Below are 27166 nucleotides of genomic sequence, written 5' to 3'. Positions count from 1 at the left end.
GGTTAGCAGCTTGTGCTGCAACTCTTTTGCCCGAGGCCTCTAATAGCTTGGACTCTTTGTCTGGGGGCGGTGTGTCTCCTGTTGTTTGGGAGTTAGCCCGCTTTCTTGCGTTTGAAACTACTAAAGAGTCTAGAGGGAGCTGTGCTTTAATGTAAGCGGGATCTTGTGGGGCAGGTCATTATTTTTTTTCAATACGGGGGTTAAGAACCCTAGCTCGGACAGGGTCTTTAAAAACCTCTGTGGCGTGTTTTATGACTCCCTAAATCATGGGCAAGATTTGAACTGATTTTTGAGACTGTTCGAATGTGTCTAGAAGACAGTCTTCTTCGGGTGTATCTGAATGCATGGTGACTCCATGGAAAAGTGCCGCCCTGTTTATCAGCTGCCCAAACCCTAGGTGGTCATCTGGAGGGGAGGGTCTGGAGGGGAGGGTTTGGAGGGGTATGTAGTGGGATCAGGAATATCAGGTAAAGGGTAAGCCCAGTCATCTAAGGGTGCCGTATCCGGGAGTGTGAAAGGATCATTAGGATCATTAAGGTCAGCCGGATCACCCCCTCCCCCTAAGCCATCATCATCATCCTGTGGAGGTGGTGTATGTGAAGGAGATTGTAGAGGAGAAGGAGCTGGGGGCAGGGGGGTGAGAGGTGATATAGGAGAGGAAGGACGAATGGGTGAGGTGGCGGAGTCCTTCTTCTTTATGGGAGCTGGAGAAGGTGTTGTGTCCAGCTTCCTTTTCTTGTATGGCACAACGGTGACATGTCCAGTTTTTGGATTGATATAAATCCTTTTTTGCGTGGGATCAGGGTGAAAAAGTTCTTCATTGTCCGAAAGTGGCTTTGGTGGCGATTTTTTCGGTTCCGATCTAGGTTTTGGATGATCGGTAGAGTCTTTTTGGACTTTAGACAGTTGTTTCGGTACCGATGATGGTTTCGGTGCCGATGATGATTTAAGTGCCGAAGAACGTTTCGGTGCTGGTGGAGATTTTGGTGCCGAGAGGGAATCTTTGAGCTTGATAGCTTTAGATGCCGGTTTATCAATAGGTCTCGATGGTTTCGGTATCGAGGGTATCGATGCCTGCTTCGGTGCCGAGAGGTCTTGAGTCTTCGGTGCCGAAGGTACTGTGGGTACTATAACATGTGGTTTGCTCGAGCCCGAGCCACCTGCAGGCTTATATTTCTTCGGAGCCGAGCCCGAGGGCGGGGCTTCTGAAGACAGTTTTCGGTCGCGACTGGGGCCAGCTGGCGGAGTCTTGACCAATGCCTTTTTTTGGAGGGGGGTTGGGGTAGGGGCACTTGTACTCACTCGTTGCCCCGGAGTGATGGGGTCATCGGAGTCGTCCGCTTCGGATATAATTTGGAGTTCTTCAGAATCTTCTTCCGGGACATCAGGGCCCTGAGCAAAGATGTCCTCTGGTTCTGGAGCCGGTCTGGCCATGATATGGCGTCAAGCTCTTCGGTCCTGGACAGCTGGATTAGTTATGTTCCGGCGAGAGGCACAGGTTGCAGACCTCGTGGTGGTCACTGTGGGGAAACTTTGCTCCACATTGGGGGAATTTTTTAAAAGGTGTCCTTTCCATGAGCCGTGTCCGGAACCGGCGTTTTTCGCTTCGAAAGCTGGATTTTCAGAAGTTTTCAGCCGGAGTGGAAAAGTTCCTCCGAACCCAATGGCGGAAAAAAACAATCTGAGGATGGAGTGGATGCCCATGCGCACTGTTGTCCAGAGGAGGAGTCACCTATCTCGTGACCAAAAGGCTTCTTCCGAAGACAACAACAACCTGCAATCATCCGAGCCCAACACCAGATGGCGATCTTATCCTAAGTGTGTGATCTGCAGCTCATATGCCTCGAACCTTAATTTTCCAAAAGCTAAGCTACATTACAGGGTTATCTCCGCTTCCGGACCCCTCACTGGCTCTCCTTGGTCATTCTAGACGGATCCGGAAAGATGCTCGATGCTTGGTTGATATGGATTTGTTGATAGCTAAGAGCGGAGTCGCCATGCGCTGGGCTCGAAGGCCGGCACCTACTGTGGCACACTGGTCTAGAGACATGGTGTATTGCAACACGCAATCTGAATTGTAGAGTGATCTGCTTCCCCCCCCAGAGTCGCCCGAAGAGCTTCTGGGGCCTGTATCAGGGAAAGGAGTGAAAAAAAGAAATCACTTTTTTTGTGTTGGGGGAACGCTGTGTGGGATGATATGAAGCTGTAGTCATTCCCCTTGGGCCTTTCTCCCAGTTTCCAGCTCTGTAAATACACCCTCAAACTGCTGCAGTTGTTATTGCTCTGCGCGATCTCCATTAGGTCATTTGACAGCTGATTATGCAGGATGCCTAGGCATTGTTACACAGTGCATTGTATGATGTGTATGTAGCACCTTTTACTGTACTGCCCTATGGACTTGTGATCTGCTATTTGATATGTTACTTGATCACTATTTATGTATCACTGTGACTGCCTGTTTTTTTCTTTTCGTCTCTGTATCGTCCCTTTATTATAAAATTCAATAAATAAATTAAAAAAAATCTTAAAAGTAGAATGATGCAAAGTAGAGTGATACAGAGTAGAGTGGTGCAGAGTAGAGTGAAGTGGTCAAGAGTGCAGTGTCAGAGTGCAGTGGTGCACAGTAGATTAGTGTGGCATATTGCGTAGTGGTGTAGAGTGCACTAGCGCAGAGTGCAGTAAAGTAACAGTAGAGTGGTGCAGAGTGAAGTGCAGTGGCGCAGAGAAGAGTGGCGCAGAGAAGAGTGGCGCAGAGAAGAGTGGCGCAGAGAAGAGTGGCGCAGAGAAGAGTGGCGCAGAGAAGAGTGGCGCAGAGAAGAGTGGCGCAGAGAAGAGTGGCGCAGAGAAGAGTGGCGCAGAGAAGAGTGGCGCAGAGAAGAGTGGCGCAGAGTAGTGTGTTGTGGGATGCAGTGGTGTAGAGTGATACAGAGTAAAGTGACAGAGTGCAATGGTGTAGAGTGTTGCAGAGTAGAGCATAGTGGTATACAGTGCAGTGGTGCAGATTAGACTGGCTTAGAGTTCATCAGCCATGAGTAAAGTGGTGTAGAGCGCAGAGGCATAGAATAGAGTGACGTGGAGTGGCGCAGGGTAGACTGCAGCGCCGTGGAGTGGTGTAAAGTGGAATGGCGTAGAGTGCAGTGGGGTAGAGTAGATTGTTTCAGAGTAGAGTGCAGTGGAACAGAGTGCAGAGTAGTAGAGTAGCTTAGAGTGGATAACTGTAGAGTGCAGTGGTGTAGAGCTGAGCAATGCAGAGTAGAGTGGCGTAGAGTGCAGTGGTGTACAGTGTATTGGCGTAGAGTGCATTGGTTTTGAGTAGAGAGGCGTAGAGTGCATTGATTTTGAGAAAAATGGTGTAGAGTGCACTGGCGTAGAATGGAGTGCCACAGAGCAGAGTGCAGTGGCGCAGGGTAGAGTGTAGTGGCAGAGTGCATTGGCGTAGAGTAGAGAGGTGGGGTAAAGTGAAGTATGCATGGTGTCATGGTGTGGTAGCACCCTGCCATTAAAGACAACATATCTTCAACTGAAATGACCATTACATTTGCACAGACTTCCAGTTTTACTGATACAAGTATACAGAGCAACAAACCATAAGGTGTAGAAATGTCATCACCTAGTGTACTCATTTTCTTTGATCATAATAAAATGTTTGTTTCAACAACACTTAAAATACTAGAAAATGCGATTCATTTGTGCTTTTCTAATTACGACATATTATGGCATTTCTGCACAGTTTATTTACAGACATTTAAATACTGTTGCAAGCTAGGAAACAAAAAATAACATTGTACCGCTTTCCTCACGCACTCCCGGAAGCCAGCATGATTGCCACATAAAGCCTCTCACTTTGAAGTCAGAGAAAGAAAAGTAAAAACCAAGCTCCTTGGAAGAGACTGACACTTGACCTGTGTCTTTGAATACGCAGGAAATGTGACAAGGTAAGAACAAGATTTAAAGGTTTGTTTATGGAAATCGAGCACTGGTGCAAGAATACAGTAAGGAAAATGCTACTTACCCAGTATGCATCTATTCTTGGCATATAAAGCTGTCGATTCATATGCGTTAGCATAGATCGCCATCTGGTGTAGGGTCCGGATGTTTGCACTTTCTTTTTCTTCTGAGAAGTCTTTGTAGTCACGAGGTAGGTGGTGACTCCTTTCGGCATAGACTCCATCCCCCAGATTGTTTTGCCGTAAGGGTGATGATGGAGTTAGTAATAGTAGAAAGAGATGTCCATGTATAGTGTATCTAAGTAAGATAATACTGCAACAGATAAAGGTACCCGGGAAGGCGGGTGGGTGCATATGAATCTACAGATTTATATGCCAAGAACAGATGCACACTGGGTAAGTAGCATTTTCCGTTCGAGGCATATGAGCTGTAGATCATATGTGTTAGCATAGCCATAGGCTATACAGCAGTTATCTTCTCAGCGGTGGCTAACCTGTATCTGTTGCAGTGATTTGAAATAGTGTTCTTAAAACTGCCTGGCCCACACTAGCTTGTTGTTTTTCAAACACATCTACACAATAGTGCTTTGTGAATGTGTGTGGTGTGGACCATGTTGCAGCCTTGCAGAGGTCATCTAAGGGTATGTTCCCTAAGAATGCCGTAGAAGCCCCTAGTTTGTGTGTGGAGTGCGCTCTAGGGAGAATAGTTAAGGTGCATTTAGCTTTAAGGTAGCATATTTGGATGCACTTAACTATCCACCGTGCAATACCTGCTTTTGAAATGGGATTGCCTTTATGTGGTGGGGAAAAAGCAACAAAGAGTTGTTAAGTTTTCCAAAAAGATTTGGTTCTTTCAATGTAATAAAGTAGCGCTCTTTTCACATCTAATGTGTGAAGAGCACGTTCTGCTACCGAGTCTGGTTGAGGAAATAACACGGGTAACTCAACAGACTGGTTGAGATGAAATGCAGAAACAACTTTGGGTAGAAATTTTGGGTTAGTCCTGAGAACCACTTTATTGTGGTGAATTTGTAAAAATGGTTCTTGTATGGTTAGTGCCTGGAGCTCACCAACTCTTCTAAGAGATGTGATGGCTTTAAGGAAGGCTACCTTCCAAGTGAGAAACTGTAGTTCGAATTTGTGCAAAGTCTCAAATGGTGGGCCCATGAGTCTTGTAAGGACTAGATTAAGATTCCACACGGGAGAAGGTGGAAGTCTAGGAGGAATGGGTACACGAAACCAGGACAAGTGTTGTCTGCTTCACAAGGTTGAGTTGACTGGGATCTGGATGGCTTATCTCTCCATGGTTCTGAGTGAGGAGTTTGAGGGAGAGGTGAAGTTTTTGATGAGGAACTACTGATAGTTTCACCAGTGTTGTGAACCATGGTGGTCGAGCCCATGTGGGAGCAACTATGATCGTTGTGAAGGAATGTTGTTTGAGCTTCCTAACAACTAATGGAATTAGCGGGAGAGGTGGAAAAGCGTAAGCAAATATTCCGGACCAATTGACCCGTAGCGCATTGCCTTTGGACAATGGGTGTGGATACCTGGACCCAAAGTTTGGGCATTTTGCGTTGAGGTATGTGGCGAACAGTTCTATCTCTGGGTAGACCCACATTTGGAAAAATGGGAGAAGAACTTGAGGGTGAAGTTCCCATTTGTGGATCTGTTGTCTTTGACGACTGAGCAGATCTGCAATTTGATTGTTTATTCCTGGGAGATGTTCTGCAAGGAGATATATTTTTTGAGGTATGGCCCATCTCCATATGCTTTGAGCTAGGTGTGAGAGCTGTAGAGAGTGTGTGTCCCTCCCCGTTTTTGTATGTAGTACATCGCTGTCATGTTGTCTGTATGGCCTAGGACAGTTTTGCCTACTAGATGTATCTGAAAAGCTTTCAGTGCTAGAAATATTGCTAGCAACTCCAGATGGTTTATGTGGAGTCCTACCGGAGCACGAGGGTGATGCCGGATCGCGAGGGTGATACCGGAGCCTTATCTTTTGTTTTAGTGGGTACATGGGGAAAAGCACTCATGGTACATTGACCTGGGGTGACATTCAGGTCTTCATCCATGTCAGAGTCAGCTTCGGACACGGAGACCAGTTCTTCTTGTTCTTCGGCTTCTGCGGTAGGACGTTGTTCTTCCTCTTCGCCCAAAGATGTCCGGTACGGAGCCGCTGCCGCGTTGCATCTCGTGGCGTCGAGCCAGACGATCATGGATGGCCTTCTTCAAATGGAACTATTAACAGGCCTAGCAGGATTTTCTTCGTGTTCCGGGGATAAGCACAGGTTGCAGACCTCGTGCAGGTCGGTGCGTGGAAACTTAGCACGACACCCGGAACATAGTTTGAACGGAGACCGTTCCATCGACTGCTGGCATGGGCAGCACGGGTAGGCCCAAAGGCTTGCCTCGATGTTCCCGATTGAGGGTTTTTACAGTGTATACGATATGTGTCGAATGGGAAACCGCGATCAAAAGACAACACAGTCGAGAGTAGAGGATTGCGTATTGAAGGCGTTCGAAAACGATAGCGAACCAGAGCGCAGCAATACACATACGAACCCGATGGCGGCAGAAACAATCTGGGGATGGAGTCGATGCCCATGCGCACTATCACCAAAAGGAGGAGTCAGCTACCTCGTGACTACAAAGACTTCTCCGAAGAAAAACAAAGTGCAAACATCCGGGCCCAACACCAGATGGCGATCTATGCGAACGCATATGATCTACAGCTCATATGCCTCGAACATAGAGTTTTGGGCAACAGAAGGGACAAACCCAAGCTTGATAGGCTAAAATAAATAGAGCCAATAAATAATAAGCAATCAAATGTGAGTTACAAACCTCACACCTAATGGTATACAATAGGCAGAATGCATTCTCCGGGAAGCTTTGCGGAGGTCTCCAAGATGTTAGCAAACTAGACAGCTGAGCTGTCTTGTAGGCTTCTAACTAAAAAGGAACTGTAAGTCGGCTGTCTAGAATTAAAGCCCCTTTACTTCTAGGCTTGCAAACATCCAACACACAGCCTGTAAAAAGGTAAGATATGAAATCTGTTTCTCTACTTAACAGCTGACCAGTAATGACGACATTCATTCTGCACACCCTTGAAAGATTATGTAAATATGAATGTCGGCACCAGGAACTAATTTGTGAGCATCAACGAATCGTGAATTAAACTCAGTCTTACACTCAGACTCTATTATGCACTGAATACAATAGTAGTCCTGAGACTCAGCCTAAGAGATGGGTGGCCGAGAGAATTTGTTAGGAAATCTGAAGATGTTGTGTAAGTGGAAATGAATCCAACTTAAATCAGTAACATGCAAAGGATTATCAATACGATTCAGTTGTTAATGTAGTCAATATTTAGCCCCTTTCAATACCATATACCATAATGCATTAAGGCAAACTGAGTGCCGGCATGTGAGGCAGTGTGCTCCCATCCTCTTTGTTTGGAAAGGCTTCCTTGTGCTAATCAGCTGACGAGCTCTAGTTGATGCACCTGCGCCCAGTGAGTGGTACAGAGACCTGAGAACACTAGGCAGCATTTCCAGCACCCCCAAAACAATGTGTCACTCTCTATAGGGCAACAATCCTGAAACACATGTCTAGAGATACACAGCACTGGCATCACCAAGGGTGAAAAAGTAAAAACTGTCAATTAATTAAGTGTTATTATGCACTGCGTGTACTAGAATGCATTTGGGCAAAGTGAGAGCTAGCATGAGAGGCCGTGTGCCCCCCATCCTCTTTTTGTGGTCAATATTTAGTCCCTTTCAACAACAAAAACAAATGCATGTTAATTTTGCTGATACACCAACAGGAGTATTAGCTATAATCTAAGTGAGGAAAGAGATGTAAAACAAGTTGAAAAACATACACAGAGCACATAATATGGCAGAACAATAAACACTGGTAATAATTAGAACACTGTTTAAGCCAAATGATAAGATATCAACACAATGTCTGCTTAAACACTGAGCAAATAACAGACCAAGTACTTTGAGGAGGTTACCGTGATGACTAACTATAAACGAGTAAAAGGAGCAAGAGCGCGACACTAGCTGCTAAACTGTAAGCAAGCATTGGAAATGCAATAGGTCTTGCATTTGTTGTAGTTGGAGCTATTGGCATTATAAATGCCAATCTTTTATACCTATGCAATAAAATTGCCTTCCTCACCATAATAAAAGAAAGAACTCCATTGTGTTTTTTTTTAATGTAGTATACCTGCAATAGTGCCGTAGCACTGGGAGTGAAAATGGCAGTTCCGACTCAACATTAAAACAAGCAGTGTTGCGAGGGTGCAGTACCACAGGCAGTTACTAGGTGTCCCTTGGGACCTCTTTTGGCCACATATGGTACTACACCCTCCAACATGGCTAGGCAAAGGATATGGCGCAGTGGTGAGAGCTGCCAACTGGTAAGCGGAGGATCCGTCTTAAGAGTCTGCAGTCGACTTAACATCCTGTGATAAAGGGCCATTTGGTTAATTTCCCTGAGCCCATGGCTAGGTGCGCTATATAAATAAAAGCGTTTAATATAAAATAACATAAGAATTCAATGCAGCAGCGATCTCGGGTTGGGCAAGCAGTGTCGTGGTGGGGTAGACAGCAAAGGGATATTAAATGAGGGCACTCATTGTAAATTGTGAGTAAAGTAAACAAAAAACTACAAAAACTAGCAAAACAGCTGTGGCATCGGAGGCGTGGTGGGGGCCTGCAAGCAGTGTTGTGGGAGGGGTGAGGCACAGGGAAATTAAAGGACATGAAGCAAGCAAAGCAGTGTTGTGGGAGGGCTGAGAGGAAGGCACCGGAGATAAAGCGACAGCAAGCTAATGATGCGACCGAAGCTGCATTGCACAAGTAAACAGAAAAGTTAGCAAGCAAAGAGGCAGGCCACCTAAAAAAAAAAAAAAAAACTTAAAATAAACGTTCTAACTATAAATAACCTGAGCAGAAAGAGGGCCAGTCCTCATGGGAGGATACAAAAATTCCCAAAGTAGGGACTACTAAGTGTATTCACCAATGAAAAGCCAGCATTTCTAAAGGACAGCAACAGGAACCAATGAAAAAGATGGGCGTTTTTTCAAGTCCATCCTAGATACAGCATGTCTCGAAGAGAGAGCGCAAGCAAGATCCAAAAACCACAGGTCACAACAGTGATACAGAAGTATTTGAAACCTTTAGAAATGTGGCAGATCTAGATATGGGTACAGATCGTAATAATGATCAGTTCCTTTGTGTGTCAAGGACTCTGTCTTGCCTGCTAGGATACTCTACATACACCTGCTAAAGATTTATCACCAGTATGCAGCTCGATTCTTGATGGGAATATAGTCTGAATACAGACTGCTTTGATCCAACAATAAACCACTGCCCTGAAGAGGGCCTACTGTGCGGCATCCCCATACTCAATAGGCTAACATTTGTTGGTGTTGGACAAGTTGCTTATCTTCGGTAACGCCTTCTCTGATAGATACATGAACTAGCCGCAGATTCCTTACCTTTGAACTTCCAGGCATCAGGCTGGATCCGGAAGAGTTTTGATAACCATACCTCTGCACGCCGATAGGTGGTCAACTCCACGTGACGTTGTAGGCATCGGTTTAGTCGTCATGGTGACGTCCGTGTCGTCTATATAGGTGCCACCACGGCGCAGCTGACATCAGTACTTTTCACGACTTTCTACGACAGAAGCACGGAGCCATGAAGTGACTGACTGTGGCGTGTCAAAGAATAAATAGGACCCTTAAGAGGAAACGGCCCTAGCACTGAACCAATCTGCAGTGCGGGGAGGATTGGTCGGTGGGTCGGAAAGGAATCTGCTGATAGATCATGTCTCTACTAGATAAGGCGTTACTGAAGGTAAGTAACTTGTCCATCTGATAGAGACATCTAGCCGCAGATTCCTTACCTCTGAACAGATACCCAAGCAATGTCATCCCCAGAGGAGGGACTGCAATAAGGTTTAAACCAAGAAATCCTGCAAAATAGAGCAGCCAAAGAGGCCCTCCCTGCGGACCTGAGAATCCAGGCAATAGTGTTGAAAGCGTGCAGAGATGTTCACGTGGCTGCTTGGCAGATGTAAGTAACTGCAACACCACGCTGAAGAGCCATGGTGGCTGCCTTCACCCTGGTCGAATGGGCCTTAAGGCCTTTAGGAGGCTGTTTCTTCACCAAGGTGTAACATTTTAATGCAGCGGAGGACCCATTGTGAAATAGTCCCCTTCTGAACTGCTTGCCCCTTCTTTGCTTCAGCGTACCCTATGAGGAGTTGGACATTCACCCGGAACTCTTTAGTGCGATCAAGGTAGAACGATAACGCTCTTTTTGTGTTCAGAGGTGGAGACACTCCTATTCCTTGGAAGGATGCGGAGGTGCATAGAAGGTAGGTGGGGTAACAGATTGAGCCAGATGGAAAGGTGTTACAACCTTAGGCAGGAAAGAAGCCCTAGTGCGGAAAGACGGTCAGGTAAGGAGGTTGTGATGACAGTGCCTGCAATTCGCTCACCCTTCTGGCATAAGTTATTGCCACTAAAAAGGCTGTTTTGATAGTGAGCAGCTGAAGGGGGTAATCGTGCAGAGGTTCAAACAATGCACACATCAAAAAGGTAAGAACCAAACTAAGGTTCCATTGGGGCATAATAAAAGGAGAAGGGGGAACAGATGGGTAAGCCCCTTCAAAAATCCCTGAACCAGAGGAGATTTAAAAAGTGAAGGCTGATCTGGTCGCCGAAGGAAAGCAGACCGGGCCAAAAGGAGGCCCTTTAGAGTGCCCAAAGCAGAGCTCTGATGGGCCAAGGAGAGAATGAAAAGAAGAACACCTGACAGAGAGGCAGACAAAGGATCAACAGATAGTTCTGTACAGTAGTAACAATTTTTTTCCCATCGGCAAACGTACACCGCCTTCGTGGAGGGACACCTGGCTGCCAGAATAACCTCACAGACTTCGGCAGGAAAGTCAAAAGCTGGCAACTGTTGCCGCTCAATCTCCACGCAAGGAGGTGGAGATTGGACAGGTTTGGGTGGGGACCCTCTCCTGCTGAGACAGAAGAACCTCCTGAAGAGGCAGCCTGACCGGAGGATCGATGCTCATTTACAGAAGCTCGGGATACCAGTCTCTCTGTTCCCAGTCCGGAGCCATATGGAGGACTTTGGCCCGTTCACTCCTCATCTTCTAGAGCACTCTGGGCAGGAGTGGTATTGGGGGAAAGGCGTACAGGAGGCCTGTGATCCATTCGCGATGAAAAGCATTGCCGAGCAAGAGCCGCCTTGGAAACTCCAATGTGCAATACTGCTGACATGGCACGTTCTCTTCGGAGGCAAATAGATCTAACCAAGGCTCTCCCCACCGTTGGAAAAGAACTTGCACCAATTCCGGATGGAGTCGCCACTTGTGATCTGCAAGGCACCAGCTGCGAGTTCATCCGCTCTGGCATTCAGAGAACCGGCCAGATGTTGAACCACCAGGGAAATGCCCTGCTGTTCCAGCCAAGTTCAGAGATGTAGGGCCTCTTGACAGTGGGTCCATGACCCCACTCCGCTCTGCTTGTTGCAGTACCACATGGCAGTCGTATTGTCCGTGAACACCTGAACTAGCCTTTCTTTGAGGGATGGTAAAAAGGCTTTCAGGCCCAACCGGATCACACGCAGCTTAAACAGGTTGATATGGAGCCTGGTTTACGCCGGAGACCAGAGTGCTCTGATCTCCACCTCAACCAGATAGGCACTCCATCCCAGAATGGATGCATCGTTAACTACCGTGAGATCTGAGTGGAGAAGATATAGGGGTCTGCCTCTGACCCAATCGCAGTTTGGCAGCCACTACTGCAGGTCAGTCGCGGTTCCCTCTGATATCTGAACCAGGTCGGTAAGATTTCCCCGATGCTTCGTCCATTGGAACTCAAGGTCCCACTGCAGAGGCGTCATGTGCCATCTGGCACGGTCCACTAGCAGGATGCAGGAGGTCATGAGGCCCAACAGCCTACGATTCATTCTCACCGAAATCCAGGATAGAGGCTGAAACATCGGTATCGTAGCCTGAATATGCTAGACTCACCGCTCAGGAGGATAAGCCAGAAAATGCACCATGTCTAGAACTGCTCGGATGAAAGGGAGTGTCTGAGAGGGAGTCAGGTATGACTTCAACCCAGTGATAGTGAACCCTAGCGAATGCAGGCGGTTTGCCTTACTCTGGAGGTGGGAGATGACTGCTTGGGACGAGCTCGCTTCAACAACCAGTCATCGAGATAGGGTAAGGCTGGGACCCCTGATCTCCGCAGATGGGCTGCGACCACCGCCATCACCTTGGTGAACACCTGAGGGGTACTGGTGAGGCCGAAGGGGAGCATGGCAAACATGAAGTGCTTGCGGCCCATCATAAACTGCAGATAGCAATGATGGGCTGGCAGAACGCATCTGAGGGGGATGCCTCAATGCACCAAGCTAACCTAAGGGCCTTGACACTTTACCGCCCAGTTGACCAGCAGGAACCAAGAACAAAGATCTACAAAATCTGTGTCAGAGCGCTGCAACATTTCCTTTCTTAAAACACCCCGACACTGCGTGATCCGCGACTCATCCCAGACCCTTAGGGTATCAGTTTCCTTTAATCCCTGGTGACAGAAATACCAGGAGGGAGCCTGCCTGCACACTCCCCAGTGTGGCATGTGGCTCTGATGAATGGGGAAGTTATTCTGGATCCAAATCTATTTTCTTCCTAGTACACATACTTTCAAGCATTTTCATGTTTAAAGCCCTGATTGAGAACCTAAAGTCTAGTTCAAAGGGGAACTGGTGATGCTTTTGGGTGCCCTGGGGGTTAACTGAGAATACCAGAAGCTGCTAGATCCGCACATTCCATGCCTACAGAATAATGTCCATTTCTTTATTAGATTTAACCATAAGAAGGGCCTTTCAGAACAACCCTGAACCACAAGCTAATCAATCAGCTCACCGAGCGGGGACTAGCAGGGTTGTTCCTAGAATCCCTCTAGCTACTAGATCTGCAAACTCTACACCCACAACATGAAGGGCATTTATTTGTTATTTTTTTGTAATCCAAACATGACGGAGGAGGAAGGGCTGGGCCTTGAGTACGGGTTGTATTCACTCCGTCCTCTTATGTGCCATTTCCCGTACGGAATAGCCCCAGGTCTTGTAATGCCAGCAGCAATATTTATTTTTCGTAATTTTGTGACCAGTCAGATTGTTTCAGTTTCACGAATCCGGTAAATGCCTCCAGAGAAAAAGTTCTCTTGGCCAATCAGATTTGAGTATTTTTTGATCCACTGAACTTGCGATTTAAAGGCCCAGAAGATATCTCTAAAATGCAACCTCTTCACACCTGTTAGAAATTGGGTTACTGGTGTACGAGCAACAACCACAATCCTAGTCATGGTAATGCACAAGCAAACCCCAAATTAACCTGTGGTCGACCCTCTGGCAGCTTGGCACAGAGCAGTCAGGCTTAACTTGAAGGCTATGTGCAAAGTATTTGCGCAACACTTCAAACAGTAAAACTTTGAAAATACCTCAAAAGAGACCCCATACCACATTTGGAAAAATGTAAAGTACATTTCAGTAAAAAAAAAAAAAAAAAGCAAGACCAAAACGACAAAAATCCAATCAATAAATGCAGAGATATTGAAGTTTAAAGTTGGAATAATGTCAAAAAGCGCCAACATGTGATATCCGGTCACAAAGGGATGGGACAAAGTCACAAGTTCAGGCCAACCGCGATGTAACGCGAGCGCTACAGGGACCCAGTTAGGCCTGCTGAACAAAGTATCTTAAATCCTAGTTGCGGAGAGTTGTGTGGAACAGGTTGAAGCACTGCGCCGCTGAGGCTGCGGTGCAAGGTCCTGTTGCATCGTCGTCGAGGATCCAGTTGATTGCAATGCGATGCGAAGTCCTGGCGTTTCACACTACTTTGATCTTTTCCTTTATACTTTTCATCAACCAGGTCTATATCCACTGTTTTTCCTTTCACTTTTCACCAAGTATCCCATCGAAATTATAACACTGCAAGGACTGGTATAAAGTTATTTTATTTGTTTCCAACAAGTACCAACCCTCACCATCTCATTAAATTTCCATAGCAGTCAGCTATTCTTGTCGAGATGTTTTTTCTTACAGTGTATACTAAATCTCCTCATTATTGTCCCCATACTTCCTTTTCTTTGAAAGGCTATGCACAAAAAAGCCTGTTAGTCAAAAGTATTGATATAAAAAGTCTAAAGTCTCTAATTACCGTCCGCATCATCCACGTTCCCTACTGAGACAAAATCTCTAGAGAGTTGCAATCAAACTCACTGGGAACATAAATCGCAACCAGTTGCTTCAGACTCACTAATCCAGGTTCAATTCCAGCATTATAACGAGTCATCAGCCATTGGGTGGTCAACATCGTATGGATTTCTTCGTTCTCTCAGTACCCTTGTATATATTGTTGACCACCAATCTCAACTGGAGACCCATTGTCGTTGCATAGACAGCCCTGTTAAACATTTGGCTGGAGCACGGCCCACCAAGATATATGAAACTTTATCACTCTTGGGCCAATGATGGCCAAGGGAAATAGGACGTGTAAATGGGGAGCCCCTTCCCTGTCAGATCTGGACAGATGGAAAAACAAAATGGACTCATGCATTTTGGCAGAGAAACATACATATAAAGGCAGAGGCCTCCCGAATAAGTGGACTAAAGTGTGGCAGCATTGGCAAACCAACAGGGGGCTAAATACGATGGAGTGAAAGCATGCAGTGAGTCGGAAGCATAGTGCCAAAGGTTGAATGTTTAGGTTTAGAGGCACGCTAAAAGATATAAAACCATGCTGATGGTCACACTATCTAAATGTTTTTCCAGGGGATGCCACTGAGTAATGTATTTCATAAAATGCTGTTGGCTAACGGAGTGTGAAACTTTAATAAAATGCATTAAAAAAATATTTTGTAACCCGCACTGCTAATACCTTTTAATGTTTAAAACAGGTGAAAAATGTTCTATATTTTTAACTGTTAGGAATATGGGGCATCTACTTCATAAGTATTACTGCTGTAGAGGTATTGGGCTCTAGGCTGTCCCAGGATCTCCATCCATGCACTACAAGACTAAGATTGATATCTTGAATTGTCATTGTAGTTAGTGCAGCAACCTGAGTAAGGAAAAGTGCACCAATCTCGTCACTCACACAATTTAATTGTTCTACAGTAGCCGCACCATAATTTAACACTCTTCTAACCAAGCAGTCCACCTTTGAGAAATGTGCTACACAATGGCTAATGTGCCTGGTAGCCTTGTCTGGCTTATAAAACACTGCAATAGAATACATTAATACATGAAGTATGGCTTAAATGCATCCGTGGAAATACTAAAAGAATTGAGGGTGGTGGGGATGTCTCAAGCTATATAGAACGGACAGTGGTATCCAAACTAACATAAGCTTTATATCTCCCAGAAATTGCAAAACACCCCCCTAAGTCAGGTAAATGCATCCCTAGTTGACATGTTCTAAACATCTGTCGGAGCTCCAATTAAGAGGCTGCTTTTGATGAGCCATGATGGTCGGCCTGACAACCATGTCTAATATTTCTCTCTGCTGAGAGGAATCAGTCCTCCAATAGTGTTGGAGCATCTACAAGGAGTTGTACCGTTAATGCCAAACTGGTTTCTGGCAAAAACTACCTTCTGCTCAAGAGCCTTCCCAATGCCACAAACATGTTTAACCACATTGTACTAGTAACAGGCCTGTGGTACGACATACACCACGCATGCTGCCTTGCCAGCCGGCTTGAACATTAAGTGGTGTCAACTAAAGTCGACACCACTCAGGTGGTTCCCTAAGCACCTTCACCGTACCTCCATAACCAAAAAACATGTCCAAGAGAAGGCAGAAAACCACACAAGACAGTGTAGAAGATGAACATGCATGTGCAGAGATGCCAGCAGAGCAACTGTGATGATCGGTCATGAAGACTGGCTAGAGGACTAGCAGGTCTGGGACGCACACAATTCTGTTTCCACCGATTAGTGTATGGACCACTAGGATGGTTGGCAACTCAGTACTAAAACGGTAGAGTAGCCCTAAACTGGTACACCTGACTGTGGTGGGGGCTAGCAATGTGTTGCTGAAGTTAGATTGGACAGACTCTAGATTTTCCCCTAAATAGAAGAGGTGGGTGAATGGACAGCTGATGAGGAGGTCATTGGAGGCAATAATCTCATCTTTAAAATGTTATTAATTTTTTTAAAGAAATAGTAGGACCTACCCATGAGGGAGGCAGACAAGATGGATGGTAGGTGGTGGTGGGGTGGAAATATGATGAGGGTAGGTGAAAAAGCTTTGAGGGGTTCAGTGGCTTTGTTTTAAGGGTTACATTTTATTTACTGTTATAGAGGGGATGTGAAAATGTAAGTTGTCTTGCAGGGAGCCAGTTAGGCAGGCAACTGTGTAGATGATCAGCAACTGGAATGAGTGTGTGTTGGGAATGTGTCAGACGTTTACAAGGCTTGTCTGTCCACGTTTGCAATGTTGTCGTCGTCTTTGATGGTGTTGGTTGATTTCTCTATGAAATGGGGCACCTGAAGAGATTGGAGTGGATTGAAACAATGCAGTTACTTTTAATGTTTCCCTTCAGTATTGTTTCAAGACCGTAATATGTTTTTGCTTTTTCACAATGTGTTTGTAGGCTTGACAAACTGGACTGGACTTAGGTGCATCAGGGCTTTTCAAGATTATGAATGTATCTTTTATTTTTGAGTGGGCAGGTGAGTGCTCATCAGCTATGGTCTGTAGTGGGATGTAGAAGTTTGTGAGGAGAGTGTTGGTAGTTGTGGGTGGGTTGGGGCGTTACAGAGAAGCGTGCATCAGTGGGAAGTTCTTGTATGAACGATTTGAGATGTGTGTAGGGGATGCATTTGGTTGTTAAGCTGAAGCCAATGGCACCGAGATCAGGTCAGTCTTTGGGAAAGCATTAAAGGTCAAGGAGATTTGATAATGCCGAGATGTTTAATTTTTGGAGCTTATGGGTCGAAAGTGAGCTGCATTAATAAGATGATATCGGCAGATGCGGCTTTTGTGAAATTTGAGATGGGATCAGCAGGAAATGTTTAATCTTGACATACATTTTTGCGCTGCCGATTTGGAAATGGACAGTATTCCGGCGAATTCCAAGATGAAGCGTTTGTTGCAGCTGGGTGGGTTGTAATACAGGTGAGAATCGATAGAAGCTAGACATGTGAAGAAACATTAGGAGGATGAAGCTAAAGCAGCAGCTATGCAAATGTAGAAAGTTACAGAATGGGTTGTACTAGACAGCCAGACCGCCGCTAGTTTTGAGGGTGCATGACTGGTGTGCAGTATACTTAAGACTCAAAGAGGTGGAGGGGAGTCTCATGATGAGAAGGATTTCCAATTTTTTTTGTGTCAAGGCCCCTTGTATTGGCTAAATGCCGGAGAGCAGACTTGGTGCTAACATGAACTGGGGGAGCAGATGGAGTTGGGTGGATATTGATATGTGCATCAAGAGTGGTGGCCTGGTTGATGCTGTTTGGTGTGCAGATATGAGTGTAGTGGGATTTGGAATGAGGATGTTAGTGTTGAACAGATGATTGTGGAAGGCCTGGAGATAGCGGTGGCAGGCATGTAGTGTGCTGAGAGGGTGGAAGTCAGGCGCATAAGAGGCATAGAAGACATGGATGGGGTAATTCACGCAACAACACCTGGACTTGAATTCTGGTATATAATACTCATAATAACTTAACCAGAAAGCAAGACCAGAATGTCTTTAAAAGAGGCGGGGATCAAAAATAAGAATTATACTAACATACACATTTCTGATGCACTTAATACCTATGGGCTTTCTAAAGTATCAACTGAACCCATATACTCTCCATTTGATGTAGCAACATGACACAGCTGTGTATTCTGTATGTGAGTGAAAGACCCTGTTGCTGCTCGGTATGTGCCAATCTCACCCGCCAGATTAGTATGTTGACATGAAAGACCTCCTACTGCAAAGGGTGCAATACTGGTGTTCTGCTGTGCAAATAAGAGGTACTTACCATTGCTGCAAGGTTTGTACACAGCGTGGTTGCTCTCTTTAGCCCCTCGCTCTATCCTTAGTGTTGCCCACTGTGGAAAAAAAGAAAAACTGGTTTAGAGAACAGAGGGAATGGCTGATTCCCGACAACAGCTTATGTTAAGTTGTCTTTATTGAAGTAATACTCTTTTATCACAATGAGGCCTTCTAGTACTCATGGGGGTCTGGAAAAGCAAGCAGCACTTGTTCTGGATTGTCTTGAGGGCGGGTTGAGAGAAAGTATTCAGGGTGATGAGTACAAAAATAGTGTTTAATAAGGCACAAACCTTTATTGAAAGAGACGGGACATGATGCGGGATTGATTGATGGCTTGGGAGGCAAGGAGGACTAAGTGTTCTAATCAGACAGACAGCAGTAAGTGAGTCTTTGGCACTTTGACAGACGCAGAGAAAACAAGCGGATGGTATGCTCCTTTCTCTGGGTGAATGTGCACTGTAATATCCCACCGGCCACTTCGTATGCACAGAGGCAAGGACGCGTTTAGTGTTCTTGGAATGCACGGTGTTGTAATTGGTACGGCCCATGGTAAAGGGCTGGTTGCATAGGAATGTGAATAGTCAATTCTGCTCTTGTACTACCGGTTTTGCCTATTTAAAATTCATCAGTTGTTACACGGCGCTCATTACATGACATTATATTCAAGCATTAAAGATGAGGCAATTTCCACAATACCGCAAGTGCTTCAACCCATATCCTGTTTAACTAGCATAATCCGAAAAGGACGATTTGTATTCCATAACCACATGAAGTGTTTGAGCATCCCCAATCATTATCAAATTAATTCAAGAAACCAGTTTATTGGCAGTCGAGGACGCTGAAGAAAGGGGAGCACGACTAATAAAATAAGTATTGGCAAAGCTAATAGGTCTCGTCTATGCAAGAGATTTTGCCTTTGCCAATGTGTTTTAGCCATAGTATACACCAGCAGGGCTGTTGTTCAGCATGCTTTAAAGTTAGAGGCGCAGAGTGGAGGGGAGTAGAGTATACTAAAGTGTCAGAGTATTGTGGCAAGTCAGAGTGGGGCAGAGTAGAGCGTCGCATAGTATTGTAAAGTGGCACAGAGTAGAGCGTCATAAAGTGGCGCAGAGTAGAGCATCGTAAAGTAGAGTAGAGCATCGTAAAGGGGCGCAGAGTAGAGCATCGTAGAGGAGCAGGGGAGCAGAGTGCAGGGAACTGGGATAAAGCGTTGTAAAGTGTAATAAAGTGTCAGAGTGTTGTGGAGTGTCAAGAGTGGCATAGAATAGAGTTGTAAAGTGGCGCAGAGTAGAGTGCTGTAGAGTGTCGTAAAGTGGTGCAGAGTAGAGTGCTGTGGAGTGTCGTAAAGTGGCGCAGAGTAGAGTGCTGTGGAGTGTCGTAAAGTGTCGTAAAGTGGAGTGTTGTAGAATGTTGTGGAGGGCATAGAGTGGAACGTTGTGGAGTGTCAGTGCAGGGTGGCACAGAGTAGGGTACAGTAGTGTCGTGGAATGCGTGTTGTGGACTGTCGTAGTGCAGAGTGTCTGAGCGTAGTGCAGAGCGTCGTAGTGCAGAGCGTCGTAGTGCAGAGCGTCGTAGTGCAGAGCGTCGTAGTGTAGAGCGTCGTAGTGTAGAGCGTCGTAGTGTAGTGTCGTAGTGTAGTGTCGTAGTAGAGTTTCGTGCAGTGTTGAGTGACATAGAGTGATAGAGTATCAGTGTAGAGTGCAGTGTCATAGCGTAGCGTGTGAGTGTAGAATGGCGTAGCCGTAGAGTGTCATAGCGTAGCGTGTGAGTGAAGAATAGCATAGCCGTAGAGTGTCAGTGTACAGTGTCATAGTGTAGAGTGCTGTTGAGTGTCATAGCGCAGGGTGTCAGTATAGAGTGCTGTAGAGTGTCATAGTGTCAGTGTAGAGTGTCAGAGTCTCGTAGTGTAGTCTTGTATAGTGTAGTAGTTTAGAGTCTCGTACAATGTCGCAGTTCAAATTTCTTACGCTGTTGTAGTGTAGAGTGTCAGAGTGTCATAGTGTAGATGGTGAACAGGATTTGCACCACAGGAGTAACAAAGACATGCTTGACAGTCTAAAACAAATAAAGCCAGCAAATTGAAAGTCAGAAAATGGCAATTACAAACCGCAAAGCCAATGGTAAGCAATGGGTAGAATGCATTCCCAAGGAAGCTTTCAGAATGCCCACAAAATGTAAGCCTGGGCAAAGCACTACACTACGCTCGCGTAGTTTGCGCTACTTCGCACTACGCGAATTGCACGTAGCACAGTGCAAACATGCGTAACGCTGCGTAGTGCAGCGGTCATTTTTTGCTTGCTCACGGTCCTCAACGTTAAGTTGGCGACCGCAAGCAAGCAAAATGACATCCCGGTGAGACTTTTTCCTCGTTCGCGATCAGCAACATCAAGTTGGCGATCGCGGGGAGGTCAGGTTTCTCATTGCGAGTGGTCGCGCATGCTCGCGATGAGAAACTACCAGTCCGCGTTGAGAAAGCTGCAGCTCGAGTAAAAATCTACTCGAGCGGCAGAAAACTACAGCTCGCACTGTGAAAGATGCCGTTTTCAATGATTGCACAGTGCCAGATGCAATCATTGAAAACGGCATCTTGCACAGTGCGAACAGGGTACTACGCAGTTTGCGAAGTGCTACGCGTAGCTCGCGTAGTGCGAAGTGCACTTTGCGTAGCGCTACTTCGTGCACTACGCCCAGGGTTAACAAAATGTCTTTTCGCAACCAGACTGCTGTCTGTCTGGTAGGCTTCAACTTAAAAACAGCAAAGGACGAAAGGTTTCAAGCTGCTGCACCACAAGATGATTCAAGAGTTATTGAAAGCCAGATGATCTGCTGCAATTAATTACGTTTAAAAAAAAAATAATAATAAGACATTCACAGGGTGATGCCTAAAAGGAGCCTATACCGCATAGTAACCAATCGTCGTCTAATTAGGTAATTTTCCCTGGTACTACTGGGCAGAAAAGAATTTTGTCACCCCTCCTTCTCCCTCCTTTTTCGCTACAACACCATATCAAGGCTAACCTTATCGAGAGAAACAAACATATCACTCCTTCAATAACCTCCCCAGGGACTCCCACAATTAGGCACTCGAGCTCTCCCTAATTCACCAGCCAACAGACCGCTTCACACTCCACTCCGCAAAGTGCACCACAAGGCTCGTTTGGACACCAATTCCACATTAGAACTAGATGTCCAGTACCTAACCAGGACAGAACTGATCAACTTTGCCAATAGCAACAAACCATACATTTAAGCCTAGCTTGCTAAAACTCACCACTTGTCAACATGCTGTACCACACCTCCTTCAAAACAATCACAGGTCCTTCACAGTCCAATAAGAACAAAATTTGGCAAAGACAATAAGTTTTGCCTATGCAAAAGATATTGGCTTGGTCAGTGTCTTTTAGCCAAGTTGCAGAGCAGCATGGCTGTTGTGCAGCATGGCTAAAAGTAAGGAAGGAAAAATAAATTATTCACCCCTCATTGGCGACGTTATAGTGCTTTTTCTTCTGGCAGAACAGTAGCGGGCAAGCGATAATGCAGAAACTTGATACTGGTTCAGGTGGGCCAGCATGGGTATAGAAGGATAACTTACTTACCTGTTATCCTAGTTCGCTTACAGGGGTATACTCATCAAAGTCATAGGCACTGAATAGTCCCGCCCTCGTGCGGGGACCCCGGAGCATTAACAAAAAATATATGCATATACATATATACACACACACACACACACACACACATATATAATGCATATATAATATACACACATGTATATAAATATACAGCCCACAACTAAAATCTAGGCTCAAATATGCCAATATTACATTGTATTTTTCATTTGAAATACATAATACAGAATACAATTTCCATGACAGAGAAACATACTCCGAACTTGCTTGTACACAGCCTTTATTTTCAGAGAAAAAGGCGAGGTGATAGGCAGATCAGCCTAGAAGGCTGCATATAGAACACTCATTAGAGAAAACTGGCGCCCTGCTTTTAAGACCTCCAGGTTCCCATCATGTCCCATATGTGACAGTTAGGTCAGGTCTTTTTGAAGGTGTAATACATTGTATAAATAACATGAGGAAAAAACATTCTGTAATAGACAAGGTATTCGTCCAGGGAGGGCTGCGTATGACTTTGATGAGTATACCCCTGAAAGAGAACTAGGACTACAGGTAAGTAACTTATCCTTCTCTTCCAGGGAATAATCATCAATAGTCATAAGCACTGATTAGAGTAGCAAGCCCATCCATGAACCCTGCAGACGAATACCTGCATATCAAACATATTCTGAATCATTTGTTATCCAAATAAATGTCTCAAGGATGCTTGCCCAAACTGAGCGTCTGCCTGAGTATCAAAATCTAAGCAGTAATGTGTGTGGTGTGGACCGAGCGCCATGTAGCTGCTTTACAGATCTCTTGAATAAGTACATTTTTTTGCAGAGCCATAGTAGTGGGTTTACCCCTCGTAGAGTGAGCACTTGGCTTGCCATGGAGCTGCTTGTGGGCTAGTTGAGAAGATATTGCAATGCAAAATACTATCCATCGAGCAATGGACCTTTTAGAAGAGGGAAAACCAGTGTATATTTGACCATAGATAACAAAGAGACGGTTAATTTAGAGAGGACCACATCAGGTTCCCAGAAAGGTGAAGGTAACCAAATTGGTGGGTAGATCTTACTTAGCCCTTCCAGGAAGTCTTTAATAACTGGCATTTGAAAGAAAGAAGCTGGAGTGGGAGACTTTCTATAAGCTGTAATTGCTGCCAGATGTACTCTAATAGAAGAGAACTGTAAACCTGCTTTAGCGAAGTACAAAAGAGATGGTGAAATAACCTGTTCTTGTCCCAGGATAGGGTTGTGACCATTAGCTGTACACCACAGATAAAAAACGCTTCCATTTGAAAGCGTATGACTTTCTCCTTGAAGGCCTTCTCGCTTCCTTTAAGATCTGCATACAGTCCTATGAGACGCCTAGTTGACCATATTGTAGGAACTCAGGAACCAAGTTGTCAATCTCAGTGACAGGAGGTTGTGGTGAGAAACCTTCCCTCCTGACTTGGTTAACAGATCCGGATGGCATGGCAACCTCCTCTGTGGTGTCTTGGAGAGGTGTAGAAGGTCCGTGTACCACCACTGGCGAGGTCACTCTGGTGCAATCCGCATCATCTATGTCCTGGATCTCTACAGCTTGCTGATCAACAGTGGTATGAGAGGGACTGGTGGAAAAGCATAATAATTACTCTGACCGGTCGATCAACAGTGCATTCCCTCTGGAGCATGGTTGTACCTGGATACGAAGACGCTGCATTTTGCGTTTGCCGCATCCGCAAATAAGTCGATGTCTGGAGAACCCCATCTCCGAAAAATTACTTATGTTATCTCGTCTTTTAGCACCCAGTCGTGCGCTTAGACGAACTTTCGGCTTAGGTCATCCTTCTGTGCACTGACGGCACCTGGAAGGTGAACTGCAGATATGGACATGTTCCTTGCCAGTAGCCATTCCAAATCGCTTGAGCCTCCAGAGACAGGGGTCTGGATCTGGTCCCTCCCTGTTTGTTCAGGTAGTACATCATTGTGGTGTTGTCCATCTGAACCAACAGGGAACGTGACTCTATGGAGGGAAAGAACGCTTTGAGAGCCAGATGTACCGCTCTGAGTTCGAACATGTTCATGTGGTAAGTTTCCTCCTTTCCGACCACATCCCATGTGAGCACCCCAGCCCTGAAGGGACGCATCTGTGACGATAGTTTGTTTGGAGGGTTCCTGGTGGAAGGGAACTCCTTTCAGAAGATGAGACCGTTGCATCCACCATCTTATTGAGATTTAAACTACGTGAAGAAGAGTTATGGTGTCCTCCCAGCAGTTGGAAAGTTGAGACCATTGGTCCTCTAGAGCTTGCTGTAAGGGTCTCATCTGTAACCTGGCATTTGGAACAATGAACATGCATGACGCCATCGAGCCCAGCAACGAGGATACCTGCCTGGTTGTGGGATAAAGAAAGTCTCAGGAGAGTACGACCTTTGTGGAGTATTGATAATAGCCTCTCCTCCGAAGGACACGCTCTTGCATTTGCAGAGTCTAGAGTAGCGCCCAAGTTGTGCATCCTCTGAGTTGGGTTGAGGATAGATTTCTTGAAGTTTACGCACAGGCCCAAGTGGTTTGAGATTTGAATGCAGTATCCCAGAAGTTCCTGCAAGAGACTGGGAGACACACTCTTGAGTAACCAGCAGTCTAGGTAAGGATAGACAAAGATTTTTTGCTTTCTCAGGAAGGCAGCCACCACAGCCATGCATTTTGAAAAAGTGCGAGGAGCAGACTTGAGTCTGAAAGGCAAGACTTTGAACGAGAAGTGGTCTGACTGTCCTGAATTGTAGAAAAGTCCGGTGCTTTTGAGAAATTGGGATGTGAAAATAAGCATCCTGAAGGTCTATGGAACACATCCAGTCCCCTTCATGAATGTGTGGAATGATTTGGTGTAATCCCAACATCTTGAATCTCTCTTTGAGGACAAATTTGTTTAAGAGTCTGAGATCTAGTATGGGCCTGAACTCCTTGTTTGGACCTTTCTTTGGAACTAAGAAGTAGCGGGAATAGATTCCCTGTCGATGTTGTTGCCAGGGAACCTTTTCGATTGCATGTTTTGTAACAGGATAGAGACCTCTTTTTGCAGCAGATCTAGCTGATTGACTGGGGTTCTCCGAGGAGGTACAGAGGGTGGCGGGGACGTGAATCTGATTGAGTACCCATTACACACAATATGGATTACCCAGTTGTCCGGTGTTATTTTGATCCACTTGTCCAAGTGAAGACTTACCGGAGTGGGTAACAAGTTGAGGGAAGCAAGAACTCACTACTTAGACTGTCATTTTGCCGCAGGGGTTGTCTGACTAGAGCCGCCTCCTCCTCTACCGGGCCGTTGCTGGTGGTAGTGCGATCTCACATGGTGTTGCTGCGAAGACCAATGAGGGGTTTGAACCCTCTGCTGGTATTGACGGCGATCGTAAGGTCGGTAATGACATTGGAAGTCTTTCCTTTTCTCCAAACCAACAGCCTTCAAGGTGTCCAATTTCAGATTCATCCTGGACATCTCATCATCTGTATGAGAGCCAAAGAAAGAGGTATCATCAAAGGAAAAGTTGAGAATTCTGTGTTGGGCCTCTGGTTTCAAGCCTGCAAGTCTCAGCCAGGAAGATAGCCTAGCGCAGATACCATGGGAATAACCATGAGCAGCAAGGTCTGAGGCATCTGCTGCAGCCCTGATGACCTGATTCGCCATAAGCCCTCCTTCATTCAGGATCTCCTAAAAATCCTGCTGATCTTTCGACAACTTAACATACACCGTGAGAGACAGTCCCACAGCGAACGGTCATATCGACCCAGCAGTGCAGAACCGCTGGCCACTTTCATGTAAGAGGCAGAGGTGTTGCACATTAACTTACCAATAGAGTCCATGGCTTTGCTGTCTTTGTCAGTGAGAACAGCAGATGAGGAGGCCCCCGTGTGCACCTTCCTGGCTGCTGACGCAATGACAGGGTCCGGTGGAGGATCAGGCCTCAGAAAAAGCAGGTCCTGTTCTGGGGCTCTGTTAGACCTGTCAGCCCTTTGGGTGGTCCCTCCTCATCATTATTTATTTTGTCCCACTTTTGCCTCAAACCCTGTTATGAATTTTTCCTTTTTGGGAACCACCAGACTTTTTAGTGTTGATGCAGGGTCAGGGAGCCATTTTCCCTACCCCTGGAACTTCTGTCTGAGGGCCTGTGACACAAAATGGTGGCCACCTGTGACATCATCAGAACCCACTGGAGATTTCTGGAACCTTCTGCAACATTCTGGAACCCTGTGACAGTTGGAGGCGGTTTAGAATGTTGGGAGGCCATCTCAAAGTGGCAGTTGGCAACTGACTAGAGAGGAGCAGTTCAGGAGGAGGTCGGAGTAAGGCAGCAGGGGTGGAAACCAGTGCTTGGAGTGGGGTCCAGAAACCCACCCTTGATGCTAGTCCCTACTGACCAAGCCCAGCCTAGAGTCCTGTGTGGAACCAAGACAAGAAAAACCATCTTAAGGACCTAAAATATTGTGAAGAGGCCTTAAAGAAGAGGACCCGCAAGTTCCTGACCTGCTCAGCAGTGTCCTCCTGGAGTCCTGACGTCGAGAAGCCTGGAGACCTGGAGCCCGAGGTGGAGAAGCGGCGCTGACAGAAAGCAGACGTCGTACCCGGAGCCGCCAGAGGTCGAGTGAGGGCGCCGACGGAGGTCGTGGAGAGTCACCGGAGGTCGAGCAAGGAACCACCTGAGGTCGAGGTGAGGCGTCGACGGGGGAGTGAAGTCTGCCCTCCGGAGTCGCCGGAAACCAAGGTGAAGCGCGCAGGAGGTCGGGAGTGGAGGTCGCACTCCGGAGTCGCCGGAACCCGAGGTGGAGCAGACGGAGGTCGGGAGTGGAGGTCGCACTCCGGAGACACCCGGAAGCGGGGAGACCGTGACCCTGTGACGCCGGAACACGACATCGAGCCAAGGCCGCCCAGCGACATCGATCCGGAGCCGCCTCACGGCACCGACCCGGCGTCAGGTAAAGCAGATCGACGCGACATCGAACCGGAGCCGTCCAGCGACATCGACCCGGCGCCGAGCGGAGCCGATCATCGTGAAAAGGGCAGTAAGTGGTAGAAAGGGCATCTGAGGCCCTGTGGAGCCCTAAAAGACCATTCTAGGGGCTAGAGGGGTGTTAGAACCAGCCTGGGAGTGCCAGGGGTGAACTGAGACTGGTGTAGTGACCTCTGTGAGGGGTTGTGTATTTTGGGATAGCCAGATCCTTAGGTTACCCTTATTCTACCTCAGTGCAGGCCCAGCCTTGACCAATCTAGGTGGGACACCCCTCATGTCATCCAAATGACCACAAGCTGTACCTGGGGCATAGTAAAACCAGACTACCTCATAAATGTGATCTGATTTGCAATTGTTATTGATTGCTTATATTATTTATTGAAGGCGTTTTATTTATGGTCTGACTGTATTTATTCCTGCATAGTATTTGTCTGACAGTATTTAATTGCCCTCTGTATTTATTGCACCTATATTTATTCCGTGTTTATTTATGCCCTGATCCTATTTATTGAAACCCCACTGTGGTATTATT

General features: G+C 46.2%; 1 protein-coding gene across 3 annotated transcripts in view; it reads right to left on the bottom strand.

The window, feature by feature from the left end:
* The window catches only part of GPAT4 (glycerol-3-phosphate acyltransferase 4), a 280405-nt gene that overhangs the window by 169448 nt on the left and 83791 nt on the right, over positions 1–27166 (bottom strand). For all 3 annotated transcript variants that reach the window (XM_085634041.1, XM_085634039.1, XM_085634040.1), the window contains one exon: positions 18017–18086. In XM_085634041.1, the coding sequence (XP_085490167.1) occupies positions 18017–18086 (70 nt within the window). The remainder of the gene's footprint in view (positions 1–18016; positions 18087–27166) is intronic.

The sequence above is a fragment of the Triturus cristatus genome, chromosome 11 (genome assembly GCF_964204655.1).
Source record: "Triturus cristatus chromosome 11, aTriCri1.1, whole genome shotgun sequence".
NCBI lineage: Eukaryota > Metazoa > Chordata > Amphibia > Caudata > Salamandridae > Triturus > Triturus cristatus.
This window is presented reverse-complemented; position numbering and strand designations above follow the sequence as displayed.